The sequence below is a fragment of the Anomaloglossus baeobatrachus genome, chromosome 1 (genome assembly GCF_048569485.1).
Source record: "Anomaloglossus baeobatrachus isolate aAnoBae1 chromosome 1, aAnoBae1.hap1, whole genome shotgun sequence".
Taxonomy (NCBI): domain Eukaryota; kingdom Metazoa; phylum Chordata; class Amphibia; order Anura; family Aromobatidae; genus Anomaloglossus; species Anomaloglossus baeobatrachus.
Genome location: NC_134353.1, coordinates 687,757,322 through 687,772,984, shown reverse-complemented (window position 1 = coordinate 687,772,984; position 15,663 = coordinate 687,757,322). Strand labels below are relative to the sequence as shown.

At 49.8% G+C, this 15,663-nt stretch overlaps 1 protein-coding gene across 1 annotated transcript in view; it reads right to left on the bottom strand.

Annotated features, from left to right (window-relative positions):
* LOC142249689 (solute carrier family 2, facilitated glucose transporter member 11-like) overlaps positions 1-15,231 on the bottom strand; it is a 98,733-nt gene extending 83,502 nt beyond the window's left edge. The window contains exons 1-2 of the mRNA XM_075321533.1: positions 15,034-15,231; positions 9,736-9,834 (exon numbers count right to left, since the gene is read on the bottom strand). Of these exons, the coding sequence (XP_075177648.1) occupies positions 9,736-9,834; positions 15,034-15,231 (297 nt within the window). The remainder of the gene's footprint in view (positions 1-9,735; positions 9,835-15,033) is intronic.
* Between the last annotated feature and the right edge of the window lie 432 nt (positions 15,232-15,663).

The following is a 15,663-nucleotide window of genomic DNA, read 5'->3' as shown; positions in this document are numbered from 1 at the left end:
GGCAGCTGAACATCTGGCCGCATACCACGGGTGGCGCTGCTAGCATTCCCCGTCCCGTACCGTTTCCTGGGAGCGGAAGAGCCGAGGCAGAGGAGGCCGAGACCTCAGTGGCCGCTGCGACCGATGGCGAGCTCCCCAGGAACCCCGTTACCCTCCTTCCATCCCCCTTGTCACACCGGACTAACTGTCAGACTTTCCCTTTATTGAAACCCGCCGGGGTCACGGAAGCCGGGTCGGGCCACTCACAGCCTGACCCCGAATACCACGGGCCCGGTGACCGTGCCATCCCTGCAGGCCCCGGTGCAGGCGTTTCAGGATTGTTGGTGAAAAACTGGGATTACCTGGATTTTTGTTGGTACTTCCTTGTGGGGATGACTAGGATCTACCCTCCTTGAAAAAGCTAAGAGTACCCTCGTAAAACGCACGTTGGTGGTTAGTGATCCATTTCTTGGGGGGGGGGGTCTTGTCATGTTCTGTGAATAGGCAGTCATTGTGTACCCTTGCACTTACACTTTTGGTAAATATGATCTTTATTTTTTCATTTCCCTTGTTTCTCTGTTCACAGCTCTTTGAAAAATATGATTTATATGTGGAATATTCCTTACTATGACTCATTAATGGTATTTTTCGGCTGTGAAGGACCTCATGGGGTTAATGAATTCCCAATAGGGGACGCTGCCATTCCTCCTTTAATCTCTTTTGACATCCCACATGTCTCTTGTAATTGTTTTTAATGTTTTATACTACTGTTTGTGAAAACTAATAAAAATTATATTCTTTTGCACTTTTACTCTTTGTCCTCATGGTTTGATGATGCTTGTGGGGATGCAGAACCTTGTAGCACCCTGAAGGGATCAGGGGCGCTACACTAAAGCGGGCTTTACACGCTACAAGATCGCTACAGCGATCTCGTTGGGGTCACGGATTTTGTGATGACATCTGGCCGCTGTAGCGATGCCGTTGCGTGTGACACCTATGAGCGATTTTGCATCGTCGCAAAAACGTGCAAAATCGCTCATCGGTGACATGAGGGTCCATTCTCAAATATCGTTACTGCAGCAGTAACGAAGTTGTTCCTCGTTCCTGCGGCAGCACACATTGCTCCGTGTGACACCGCAGGAACAAGGAAACTCTCCTTACCTGCCTCCTGGCCACAATGCGGAAGGAAGGAGGTGGGCGGGATGTTCGTCCCACTCATCTCCGCCCCTCCACTTCTATTGGGCGGTGGTTCACTGACGCTGCTGTGACGTTGCTGTGACGCTGAACGAACCGCCCCCTTAAAAAGGAGGCGGTTCGCCGGTCACAGCGACGTCGCAGGGAAGGTAAGTAGTGTGACGGGTCCGGGCCATGTTGTGTGACACGGGCAGCGATTTGCCCGTGCCGCACAACCGATGGGGGCGGGTACGCACGCTGGCGATATCGGTACTGATATCGCAGTGTGTAAAGCGGCCTTTAGGTGTCATCAAACTTGTAAGAGATTTTGACTGCCTGATAGTAAAAGCCTGAGAAACCTCCATCAGTATGTTCTGCATATGAGAAGAACAGTAACACATGGATGGTAAAAATGGAAACACTAACCAAACAAAATCTAGCACAATAAGAAAAAGTGAATGGAAGAAAAACTGCAGACTCAGCAGTAACTACTAAACAGTGGTGTAGTGCAGTGACATAGCGTTTATCCCGCAGCTGCCAGCTCAATTATCAGCTGACCGAGGGTGACAGTGCCAGGAGTCAATATGAAGAGAAAGCTGCACACCAAATTCAGAGAAATATGGACAAGCATAACTGCTTTGTAATATAAAAGGAATGAAAAATACAATTAGCCATATGAAAAATTGAAAGTGTTGCATTGCATATTTCTCTGAATTTGGTGTGCAGCTTTCACTTCATACAGATTGTGTATATTTTGGCTACCATCCTGTTCACATTTACAATGGTGTTCCAGCAGTCTTTTTTGATTGTTATGCAGTTTTTTTTCTGTCTGAGAACCCAGTCCCACCCTTTAGCCATGTTTATTCAATTTCCTATATAGCCAGGTCCCTGGCTTCCCATACACAAGCAGGTTTCAACCACACATAGAGGCAGGGCCGGATTAAGGTTGGTGGGGGCCCCTGGGCAGAAAATCTGGTGGGGGCCCAATAACGTTAACATTTTAACCATAACAGTAGAGCACGAACTGTAGCATTTAGATATAAATACTGCACCTCAGTCTCACATTCCCCCTCCTCAGCATACTGTGCCCGCCATACTGTACCCTCACACTGGCCACCATGCTGCCCCTTCTCTATACTGCCTACCTGCTTCATTATCCAGTCACTATACTGTACCTTAGTCTTGCATTCCCATCCTCAGCATACTGTGACCTCCATACTGTGCCCTCACACTGGCCACCATACTGCTCCTTCTCTACACTGCACCTCAGTCTCACATTCCCCCTCCTCAGCATACTGTGCCCGCCATACTGTACCCTCACACTGGCCACCATGCTGCCCCTTCTCTATGCTGCCTACCTGCTTCATTATCCAGTCACTATACTGTACCTCCGTCTCACTTTCCCCCTTCTCAGCATCCTGTGCCCTCCATACTGTGCCCTCACACTGGCCACCATGCTGCCCCTTCTCTATGCTGCCTACCTCCTTCACTATCCAGTCACTATACTGCACCTCAGTCTTACATTCCCCTCCGCAGCATACTGTGTCCTCAATACTGTGCCCTCACACTGGCCACCATACTGCTCCTTCTCTATACTGCACCTCAGTCTCACATTCCCCCAGCTCAGCATACTGTGCCCTCACACTGGCCACCATACTGCCCCTTCTCTATCCTGCTTATCCCCCCTCCCCCACTACCCAGTCTCCACTCTATGCCCCTCACACTTTTCTTTCTCAATACTCTCCACTTACAATTTTCTCCCACCATACTGCTGCCTCACATTTTCTAATGGTGCCCCCTTGATTGCTGTGCAGGGGCAGATATGCCGCATGCCCCCCAAAGGTACGCCCCTGTACAGTGTACAGGAGAATACATGACTGGTACACGCAGGGTCGGCTCCAGGTTTTTGTAGGTCCTGGGAGAAAGAGTCTCAGTGGGCCCCATCCACACATAGACATGCACAGATACAGTTAGGTCCAGAAATATTTGGACAGTGACACAATTTTCGCGAGTTGGGCTCTGCATGCCACCACATTGGATTTGAAATGAAATCTCTACAACAGAATTCAAGTGCAGATTGTAACGTTTAATTTGAAGGTTTGAACAAAAATATCTGATAGAAATTGTAGGAATTATACACATTTCTTTACAAACACTCCACATTTTAGGAGGTCAAAAGTAATTGGACAAATAAACCAAACCCAAACAAAATATTTTTATTTTCAATATTTTGTTGCGAATCCTTTGGAGGCAATCACTGCCTTAAGTCTGGAACCCATGGACATCACCAAACGCTGGGTTTCCTCCTTCTTAATGCTTTGCCAGGCCTTTACAGCCGCAGCCTTCAGGTCTTGCTTGTTTGTGGGTCTTTCCGTCTTAAGTCTGGATTTGAGCAAGTGAAATGCATGCTCAATTGGGTTAAGATCTGGTGATTGACTTGACCATTGCAGAATGTTCCACTTTTTTGCACTCATGAACTCCTGGGTAGCTTTGGCTGTATGCTTGGGGTCATTGTCCATCTGTACTATGAAGCGCCGTCCGATCAACTTTGCGGCATTTGGCTGAATCTGGGCTGAAAGTATATCCCGGTACACTTCAGAATTCATCCGGCTACTCTTGTCTGCTGTTATGTCATCAATAAACACAAGTGACCCAGTGCCATTGAAAGCCATGCATGGCCATGCCATCACGTTGCCTCCACTATGTTTTACAGAGGATGTGGTGTGCCTTGGATCATGTGCCGTTCCCTTTCTTCTCCAAACTTTTTTCTTCCCATCATTCTGGTAGAGGTTGATCTTTGTCTCATCTGTCCATAGAATACTTTTCCAGAACTGAGCTGGCTTCATGAGGTGTTTTTCAGCAAATTTAACTCTGGCCTGTCTATTTTTGGAATTGATGAATGGTTAGCATCTAGATGTGAACCCTTTGTATTTACTTTCATGGAGTCTTCTCTTTACTGTTGACTTAGAGACAGATACACCTACTTCACTGAGAGTGTTCTGGACTTCAGTTGATGTTGTGAACGGGTTTTTCTTCACCAAAGAAAGTATGCGGCGATCATCGACCACTGTTGTCATCCGTGGACGCCCAGGCCTTTTTGAGTTCCCAAGCTCACCAGTCAATTCCTTTTTTCTCAGAATGTACCCGACTGTTGATTTTGCTACTCCAAGCATGTCTGCTATCTCTCTGATGGATTTTTTCTTTTTTTCAGCCTCAGGATGTTCTGCTTCACCTCAATTGAGAGTTCCTTAGACCGCATGTTGTCTGGTCACAGCAACAGCTTCCAAATGCAAAACCACACACCTGTAATCAACCCCAGACCTTTTAACTACTTCATTGATTACAGGTTAACGAGGAGGAGGAGGAGGAGACGCCTTCAGAGTTAATTGCAGCCCTTAGAGTCCCTTGTCCAATTACTTTTGGTCCCTTGAAAAAGAGGAGGCTATGCATTACAGAGCTATGATTCCTAAACCCTTTCTCCGATTTGGATGTGAAAACTCTCATATTGCAGCTGGGAGTGTGCACTTTCAGCCCATATTATATATATAATTGTATTTCTGAACATGTTTTTGTAAACAGCTAAAATAACAAAACTTGTGTCACTGTCCAAATATTTCTGGCCCTGACTGTACGTACACATACAGTATATATTTAAAGACAAATTCACAAAAACACATATAGACAGACATAAATCTAGACACAGTCATATACACCGACGTACATAGATGACACAAAGATACGCATCACACGTGCACACACAGACACATTTTTATATTTTTATCTATATTTTTAATATTGGGAAGCCGGCAACAGTCTCATTCACCTCCCCGCTTGTCTCCATCCAGCTCCTCCTGGGCATGTGTCTGTGCCACGCTGATTGGTGGCAGTCACTAACAGACATGGCCGCACATAGAGAACACTAACACTGCTGTATATACATCACAAGAGAGGCTGGGGACATCCATATTACTGAGGAAAGGGGTACATAGCAGTGGGGGGCATACAGCTCTAGAGGGGGGCAGTGGCTCTGAGGTGGGGGGGACAAAGAGCTCTGAGGTGGGGGGGTGACATGCAGCTCCGGGGGTATACAGCTCTGGGGTGTAGAGGACATACAACTCTGGGGGTATAGTATTATGCAGCCCCCATATTCCTCCATATAGTGTTATGAAGCTCCCATAGTCCTCCATATAGTATTATGCAGCCCCCATGTAGCACTATGCAGCCCCCATATGGCACTATGCAGCCCCCATATGGCACTATGCAGCCCCCATATGGCAATATGCAGCCCCATATGGCATTATGCAGCCCCCATATGGCATTATGCAGCCCCCATATGGCACTATGCAGCCCCCCATATAGTACAATGCACACCCATATAGCATTAGGCACCCTCATGTAGTACACAGCCCCTATATAGCATAGTGCATAGGCAGATAGCATTAGGCATCCTCACATAGTACACAGCCCCTATATAGCACAGAGCAGACCAAATTATATTAAGCACCTTCACATAGTACACAGCCCCTATATAGCACAGTGCAGAACCAGATAGCATTAGGCACCTTCATGTAGTATACAGCCCATATATAGCACAGTGCAGAACCAGATAGCATTAGGCACCCTCATGTAGTATACAGCCGCCATATCATTTAATGCACCCCCATGTTCGTCTGGCCACAGTGATTGTACATACTCATTCTCCTCGTTCCCCCGCTCCTCCGTCTCCTCAGCGCGTCCACTGCTGTCGCTTGCTCTTACCTCTCAGCAGGTGCGCAGTGATCACGTCACCACGCTCTGCTGCAGAGCTGTCAGAATGCCGACAGACACAGCGAGGAGAATCATGAGAGAGAGCGCGCCGCTCCATCTCATCATTGCTCTCAATTGTATCGGCAGCTGCGATGCCGATACAATTGAAAGCGCGATCCTCGGCGGGGGGAGGCAGCGCGGGCACCGTGCCCCCCTGACTAGCGCTACGCCACTCCTGCCACCGCGAGTGGGCCCCCCCGGCATTTGACCGGGTTTACTGTGATACAGACACCAGATGTTATAGAATATACACATTATTATATACCATCTGATGTGTGTACACAGTATATCACACTACTCTGTACACTGGATGTGGTATACCATGTACACAGATATACAATGTCCTGCACTGATCACACCTGGGCCTACAGGACCTCACATATTCTATATGTAATATGGGCCATATAGTGTAATGTGTGCTGCAGGCTCAGATGTGATCAGTGCAGGATCTGTGTAGTGATGTTTGTGCTGGAGATCAGTGTGAGTTATTGCAGGGGAGGGATGAGGCCGATGACCCAGCACTGACAGCCCGACCTGGTCTGCAGCAGCTCACACTCCGGCAATAACTCACACTGATAGCAGAGTGGCTGCTGTGCTGACACTATGGAATCCGGTCTGGTGTTATCAGCGGCGTCCTGCTCCCTCCTCATTGCAGCCTCCTGCCCGGCACCATGATTAATAACATCATACTTACCAGGATCCACTGAGACCTCCGGTCCTCCCACAAGCTCCTCTACGGCAGGAACTTAGAAGCAGCAACAGGTGCGCGGTGACGTCATCCTAGCAGACGCAGCCTACACAGTGTGCAGTGGGCGTGTCTGCAGAAAAGTGACGGCCGGGATTGAAATTCTTTAAAGGTACAGTGCGGTCCTGAACCACACTGATGGTGGTGGGGGCCCCCCTCAGAAGCTCTTGTGGTGGGGGCCCCTGGGCTGGAGCCCCGTCTGCCCCGCCTATAATCCGGCCCTGCATAGAGATAACATTTGGTTAGGTACCCATGTGCCGCCCCCACGCCAGCAGCCGGTGCTGCTCGGATCCGGATCTACGGTATGGCTCGAGGGGTTCTCCTGACCCGGGGGTCGCGCAGACACTCTGAATCAAAGGGGGACGTATTTGTACGGGATTGGTTATAAACTGTCTGTGACTTCACCCACGGTGTCTGGTGAGATATAGCACCATCGCTGCTGTTATGGGATCCCCGGGGGAGATGTAATGGCAGCTGGATGTTAACCCCTCCGTGGATAGGGATGGTTGCCCTAGGACCCGATGACTTGGTGCAGGGGACGGTGATAGCAGGGGCCGGTGCGCCTGGTCAGACCAGGGAGTCTCAGCTTACTCACGGTTAAAGAAATCAGACAAGTGCAGTTATTAACCAAGGTGCTGGCGGCCGGCTACCGCGGCCGGGTGTACTCTGGTCCCCCATCCGGGCTGGTGGTCTGTGTCACTTTCCTCTGCACTGTGTTGTGATGTGGTGGACGTCCCGGTGTGGAACGCGAGAGTCCGCTCCCGGTACTATTGTTAGGAGCCGTGCCCGCTGACGCTGACCCGTGGGATCTACCGGGCCCTGGCGGATGCCCTATCCCTCTCTGTGGGTGGTTGTCTGCTTTTGGAACTTTGGTTGGGACAGGACCTATAATCCTGCCCTCAATCAGTTAATTAGCTAGGCCGTTGGTTCCGGTCCTGGCTTCAGGGTCTGAGTACCCCCTCTGTTCACGGTTTCCAATCGGGTCTCCGGTGTCGGTACCAGCGGGCTCCTAACCTGTCCCGGTCCACCTCGGATCTGCTGAGCCGTCTTCCCATCTCCTGCTAGACACGGACCACCGTCTGCCACCTAGCCAATGCACCAGGGCACCAACCTCAGCACCTGTCAGTTTGAGCCTCAGACCTTTGGCACAGGCCTGGACTCCACTCCAACTTTGACTTTACACTGACACTCACTCAAACTAACTCCCTATTTTCCCGCCCCGGCTCTCTAGACCCCTAGGTGGGTGTTCTCCATCCGCCTGGTCCCGCCCACTGGTGTGCCTATCCTGCCCTGGGGGAGGTGACTAGGGTTTCAGGTCAGCTGATTTAATCCTGTGAGGGAAGGTGTTATGCAGGGGCCTAATGTGTGTGACTACCTGGTTTTGCCAGGGCGTCACACCCACGCACACAAGCAGGTTTTAACCGCATATAGAGGCAACATTTGGTTAGGGACCCCATAAATAAGAGATTACCGTGAAGTTGGTTATCGGGCAGTAATGAATTGATCAATACATTAGCTAAATATCTCTTTTTTCAAATAATCCTCATCAGTTATGCAATGTCACATTTTCAGTTTTTTTCAATTTTTCATATGGCTAATTGTATTTTTCATTCCTTATGTATTACAAAACACTTATGGTTGTCCATAGTTCTCTGAATTTGGTGTGCAGCTTTCACTTCATATAGATTGTGTATTTTTTTGGCTAGCACCCTGTTCACATTTACAATGGTGTTCCAGCAGTCTTTTTTGATTGTATTGTAGTACCAGGAGTCAGACCATCATATTGATCCCCTATATTGTGATTAGGTGATCAATTGTTTATTCGCAGACATCCCCTTTAATTGGGCTCATGTCTTACTGTAGCGCCACTGATGCCATCAGGGCACTACAAGGAACTGCATCCTCTAGGGGATGCAGGACCTATCCCCTGGGACCTGGAAAGTGCCATTGACCACCAAAACACGAATCAAATCCTAGTGAACTCTCCACACTGGGCATAAAGGGGTTAACAGAAGGGTTTACCCAGCTTGGCGGGAGGAGTTAGAGGGTCTGAGTCGGAGTCAGTAGGAGTCTGACAGCGCACGATGAAGTGTGCGGAAGTGCCAGCACTGCGCCTGTGTAACAGTGACCCCGGGGGCACGGGAGAGAGGTCGCAAGGACGGGTACCGGAGATACCGCTGGGACCGGAGTACGAACGGGGCACGGGGCCCTAGGTCAAATGTCAAGTTTTAAACGATTTATCAATACCTGCACGGTGTGGAAACCTTCACGGACTTCACCGAACCAAATAAACCGGGGGCATCAGCAGCAAACTAGGATCAGGGTTCGGACACTTACCTCCCCGCAGGGTCCGCGCTGCCCGCCGTATGGAGAAGGAGACTGTACCCCAAAAGGGACAGTTGGGGCCCCCAAACACTTCAAGCTACGGGGACTCAACTACAAGAGAGTGCCGGGGATAGAGCAACCTGGGTCACTACATTGGCACTGATACTCCTGGAACCGGAACCAGCCTACCGAGGGTCCATGTGAGTAGAGACTATTAAAGTCAATTTGGTGCAGTCTCCATCATTCTGCACTCTCACAGTTCCCAGACACTATCTGCGGAGGGCCCAACACCACAGCTGCCGTTTATCATCAGCTCTGGGAGTACCTACGTTTGGCAGCGTTGGTTTCCATCCTCAACCGCAACCCGCAGGTGGCATCACATGACAAAAACTCTTATCTCCCCTGTAAATACACCCCATTAACAAAAGGGGCCCAGAGCATGGGACCGGGCAACGGCCACCAGAGTGACATCCCCGTCTGTTACCGCCCGGGACCAAGCACCCCCTTCTCTGGGCGCTACATTACAAATAGTTTTAGAACCAATTTCAGACTGGTATGTTGAAATTCACTCTATGGTTACTCAGGTTCAGTTTAATATTACATTTACAGGAAAGATCAGAAATCAATTTAGTCTAATAAAAATCAGAGATGAATACATATACACAACAGTGCTAGGCTTTACACAAAGTATCTGCAAGGTCACTTACTGTGGTAGGGGCGTTAATAATTGATAAATTATATCCATATTGAAAACTCCCTCCAATTCCCACTGCACAGACAGCCCAGAAAAGTTTCCAGAACGGAGGCTAGCGAGAAACATAAAAAAAATTAATTCTTAAAAAGCAATAGTCCGTAAAAGAATTCCTATTAATTTAACTGTTCAAAATGGTGGCCATAAACTTACCAAAATATTTTTATCAGTAATACAATAGTTTACTTCATACATCAGTTTACAACAACCATAATCATCTCCGTAAGGAGCATTCACTAGACCATATTTTATTGTTTGCCTTCAGGCCGGGTAGTGCATAAGCATCAACATATATAAAAGGCTGTTTGTTCAGGTCAGGACAGAGATAGATGGTCATGTGATCGCAGCCTTCTTGACTCTACCATACTTTTTAAGGCAAAATTCCTAAAAATTTTTTTAATAAAAATAGCTTCCTTTTAGGCTTCAATTACTAGGCTACACGTGTTAAAATGCTTGCTTAAAGGGAATCTGTCAGCAGGTTTTTGCTACCTCATCTGACAGCAGCATGATATAACCAAACAGATTCTGAATCCAATGATGTATCACTTAGATTACTGGCTGCAGTCATTCTGACATTATCAGAAAGATTTAATGATGTAGCAGAGTTGAGAGCTCTCCCGCCCACACAAAACTCTCAATAGAGATTGTACATTCAGAGTGAGGTGTCAATCAGCAGAGGGGGGGACTGCTGTGTGCGTGACTGCTTAGCTCCAGCAATGATAAGGGTCCTGTTGCTTAAACAAACATAGCAAAAAAACAAAAAATCAGACTGTGACAAGACAGTAATTTCGTGTTAACTCTTGCAGCATGCTGGCTTTAGGTTACATAGCAAAAACCTACTGACAGATTGATTTAATTTACATTACATTGTCCTACATGACTTGAACCACACCACATTCAGTATTTATTAAGCTTATCAGACATATTTTGTTGCCTGTTAGACAAGAGATTGTATCTAAAAAATGTGATCCTTAACGGGGTGTGAAAACAGAAGTAGACTAAATTGTGTTTGCACAAAAATTGTGTCCCAATTTGGAGTAGCTTTGTGGACCAAAATGAGAACAACTAAAGACCTGTTTATCACCATTTTTTGGGTATATATAATAACTACAGTTTTATATTGTAAATAAAAAATCTGATTTATTGTAAAAATCATGCAAACGGAAGTCTGTTTTTATGGCATATACAGTACCTAGAAAAAGAATTCATACCCAGTGAACTTTTCAACATTTTTTACATTACCACCACAATCGTAAATGTATTTTATGGAGATTTGGTAGGACTATCTTTTGATGCAATAACAGCTGTAAAGCTGGTGTCACACACAGCGACAACGACAACGACGTCGCTGCTACGTCACCATTTTCTGTGACGTTGCAGCGACGTCCCGTCGCTGTCGCTGTGTGTGACATCCAGCAACGACCTGGCCCCTGCTGTGAGGTCGCCGGTCGTTGCTGAATGTCCAGCTTCATTTTTTGGTCGTCACTCTCCCGCTGTGACACACACATCGCTGTGTGTGACAGCGAGAGAGCAACGAAATGAAGCGAGCAGAGAGCAGGAGCCGGCGTCTGGCAGCTGCGGAAAGCTGTAACCAGCGTAAACATCGGGTAACCAAGGGAAGCCCTTTCCCTGGCTACCCGATATTTACCTTCGTTACCAGCCTCCGCCCTTGCTGCCAGCGCCGGCTCCTGCACTGTGACATGTGGCTGCAGTATGCATCGGGTAATTAACCCGATGTGTACTGTAGCAAGGAGAGCAAGGAGCCAGCGCTAAGCAGTGTGCGCGGCTCCTTGCTCTCTGCACTGTGACATGTAGCTGCAGCACACATCGGGTAATTAACCCTATGTGTACTGTAGCTAGGAGAGCAAGGAGTCAGCGCTAAGCAGTGTGCGCGGCTCCCTGCTCTCTGCACTGTGACATGTAGCTGCAGTACACATCGGGTTAATTAACCCGATGTGTACTGTACCTAGGAGAGCAAGGAGCCAGCGCTAAGCAGTGTGCGCGGCTCCCTGCTCTCTGCACTGTGACATGTAGCTGCAGTACACATCGGGTTAATTAACCCGATGTGTACTGTACCTAGGAGAGCAAGGAGCCAGCGCTAAGCGCGGCTCCCTGCTCTCTGCACATGTAGCACAGCGACGTTATGATCGCTGCTTCTGCTGTGTTTGACAGCTAAGCAGCGATCATAACAGCGACTTACAAGGTCGCTGTTACGTCACAGAAAATGGTGACGTAACAGCGACGTCGTTGTCGCTGTCGCTTAGTGTGAACCCAGCTTAAGTCTTTTGGGGTATGTCTCTATCAGCTTTACACATCTTATCTTGAGGCATTATTCTTTGCAAAATAGCTCTAGCTGATTGAGATTGGATGGAAAGAGTCTGTGAACAGCAATTTTCACATGTTGTCACAGATTCTCAATGGTATCTGGACTGGTCTCGACTGTGACTGGGCTATTCACACACATGAATATGCTTTGATCTAAACATTCCATTGTACCTCTGGCTGTATGTTTAGGTTCCTTGTCCTGCTGGAAGGTTAAACTTCACCCCACTCAAGTCTTTTGCAGCCTCTAACAGATTTTCCTGCAGGATTGCCCTATTTTTTGCTTAATCCATTTCCCATCAACTCTGACCTGCTCCCCTGCCCCTGCTGAAGAAAAGTATCCCCACAGCATAATGCTTCCACCACCATATTTGAAAGTGGTGATGGTGTTTTAGGGTGATATGCAGTGTAATTTTTCTGCCACACATACTGTTTGCATTTAGCCCAAAAAGTTCTACTTTGGTCTCATCTAACCAGAGCACATTGTTCTGCATTCTAGCTGCGTGCCCATAGGTTTTTGTAAACAGGAATTCTTATGACTTGTTTTTAAAAAAATGGCTTTCTTCTTGCAGCTCTTTCATAAAGTCCAGATTTGTTGAGTATATGACTAATATTTGTCCTGTGGACAGATTCTCCCACCTGAGATGTCGATCTATGCAGCTCCTCCAGAGTGCCCATGGGCCTCTTGGCTAGCTTGGCTATCTAATTATTGCTCTCCTTGTTTGGGATGTCAGTTTAGCTCCGTCCCCTACATGGCTTTATGCAAGCCTAAAATGGGACTTCTTATGACGTGCTTTAAATAATGGGTTTCTCTTCTACAAAAGGGATTTTTGGGGATTTCGTCCGTGACGCCACCCACGGGTTGTGGTGAGGTTGGGCACCACCGCTGCTATTGACGGGGATCCCGGGAGCGATGGTAGGGAGCAGCTGGGATGTTTCTCTCCCATCCGTGGGTAGGGGGTTGGTGGTCCCGGGGCCCAGTGAGGTGTCGGGGAGGCAGGGTTGGCAAGGTGCAGGGTCGCTTGGACTGCGCAGCGCGGTGCCGGATGGTACGGTAGTACTCACTCTGCCACAAATGGATGCAAAGTCTCTGGTAAACCAAACGGCTGGATGGACGGGTCCCGCAGCCGGCTGCTGTGGTTTCTCCCAGACGGTTGGTTGCCTTTCCCTGCACCTTTATGTATGTTTGGTCCCGATGGCTTCCCACCGGTAACCCGCTCCACAGCGTGTATATGTGCCGGAGGAGCCCTTTTGCCCGCAGGCTCTGGCCCTTGGAACTCTAGCTGTGGCGGTAGCTGTATTTCCTTTTGCTGGTTGGACGGTTGCCTTCAATCGGGTCTTGGCTGTTAGGAAACCCCTGGGGTTCCGGTCACTGACGGATTTGACCTATTTAACGGCGACTCCAAGCCTGGTCGGGGTCCGCAGGCCCTGCCGGTTTGTGCTGGCTTCACTTCGCTCCCCGGTTCGGTACCGGCGGGCCACCGCCCGTCCCCGGTCCTACGGTTCCGTGTTGATCTGCCTCTCCTGCAGACGGCCACCACCGTCTGCCAACCTTGCTCTGTGTGCCCGGGCCACGTACCCGGACACAGTCAGTTTGCTTCTCTACTACCACTTTACTCCTCACTCTACCACTTCCCTATCTGCACTAACTTCCTTTTCCCGCCTCCAGGACTGTGAACTCCTTAGTGGGTGAGGCCAAACGCCTGGCTCCACCCCACCTGGTGTGGACATCAGCCCCTGGAGGGAGGCAACAAGGATTTTGTGTCTGGCTGATGTGTCTATCTAGGGGTGGGGGTGTTGTGTTGTAGTACCTGTGACGACCTGGCTATTCCAGGGCGCCACATTCCCCCTTGGTTAAATGCAGACCATCCGCGGGTTGCCCGTCCATCACCGGTTTTATTTTTCAACTGTAAAAGATATAAAACATGTGAAAACATTCAACAAAGCATATTTATAAATCTTCCCTTAACGGGATGGACGGTATTTTAACGTTACAAACACATTTTTATTAATAACGGACGGCTTCCGCTCTCACACCCAAACAACATGGCCGTGATGCTGCCCCTAAGAAGTGGGCAGCACCCCTTGACCCCAGTCCAGATCCAGGCTGCCCGAGCGGGAACAGGTACGGTGTCTCGCACCCGACTGTCACTTCAGGGGACCCCACGTCCATGGGGGACCTCTGACCCCCGGAGGATCGCCACCGGTTGCGGTAGTGGCGGGCCTGGGCCCATCCTCCAAATCAGCCTCTCCGGAGGCGGCAACGGAAACATGCCTAACATATTTACATTTCCACCAGTTTGTGGGTGCTCTGCAAGTTCTCAGGCATGTCCATAAGCAGTTTCTTATGCAACGGTACAAAGGGTCCCTACGGGGACTACTTGCCGGCAACGGCTGGATCGATCACAGTGCCAATCAGGTAAAAACTTCGGTTGATTACTTTCATTTAACAGGTAACGGTACTGGTGGTCGCAACGGGGACAACGGTGCAACGGAGGGACCGTTGCCTTCACTGCTCACTTTCATACTCCTCACCCGGCCCCAGGTGAAGAAACACGGGTACCAGCCCCTCCAGCGCACGGCAGGCGCGACTGGGAAGGGCCGCCCGATATCCATTATTTCCGCTCCGTGGGATGTAAGTGGCCTCCATGTCATGCAAGCCGACGACTCCCTCCTCCTCCGAGACAGGCTCTGTGTCAGGCCCGGAGTCACTATCATCCGTTCCTGCGCCAGGCGGGTTGCCGCCAGCTGCTGCAGTCTCCGGGCTCGCCACTCTTTCGGCTGCCGCTGCAGGGGGGCGCAAGTCAGACGGACGAGCAGCGGCGGGGCACGCGGGTAGGGAAGACGGAGGCAGTATGGGGGCCAGGGGCAGACCAGGTCCCTCAGCCGCAACGGCCGGTCCCTCAGGGACATAGGGGCGTGGGTCACTCACCAGCTCCTCCATCATGGCATCCATCCCGTACACCAAGGCGACCGCAGCTAACTCCTCCACCTCCGCGGTCCACTGCTCCATCAGAAGACATATCTGATTCCGATACCGCTGACAGATCCCCGCCATTCGGGCCCTGATCCATGCCGCTTTTCCGGGCACCGGCTCCAGGATCTCTGTGTGGCCGGATGGGGCGGACATGTTGGCAGCGGTATCTTCCAGGAACCAAATATGGCGGCAGAGTCCTGGCGTCCCTGCTTTTATGGCCTTGGTTTACATGCGGCCAGACGCCATCCGCCCTCCTTGGTCTTTTCTCAGCACCGCCTCTTCAGGGGCGGGGCTTCGGCTTTCGCGCCTCCACTTCTCAAGAAGACGCTCGAGCGGGAAAATCTTCGCGCCCAAGATGGCGGATTCTGAAATTTTTCTGCCGGACACCGCCGGCGGGACACAAGGCGCAAATCTACCAGCCGGTAGAATGGTAAGATCCTGTTCGTGACGCTAAGTTGTCGCGGGCGGCGGGGCGCTGCGCTCACCACGCTCGGGTCCGGCGCTGCTGCTGCTGCTCGGTGGCTCGAGCGGTGGGCTGGATCCGGGGAATTGAGCGGCGCTCCTCGCCCGTGAGTGAAAGGGGGG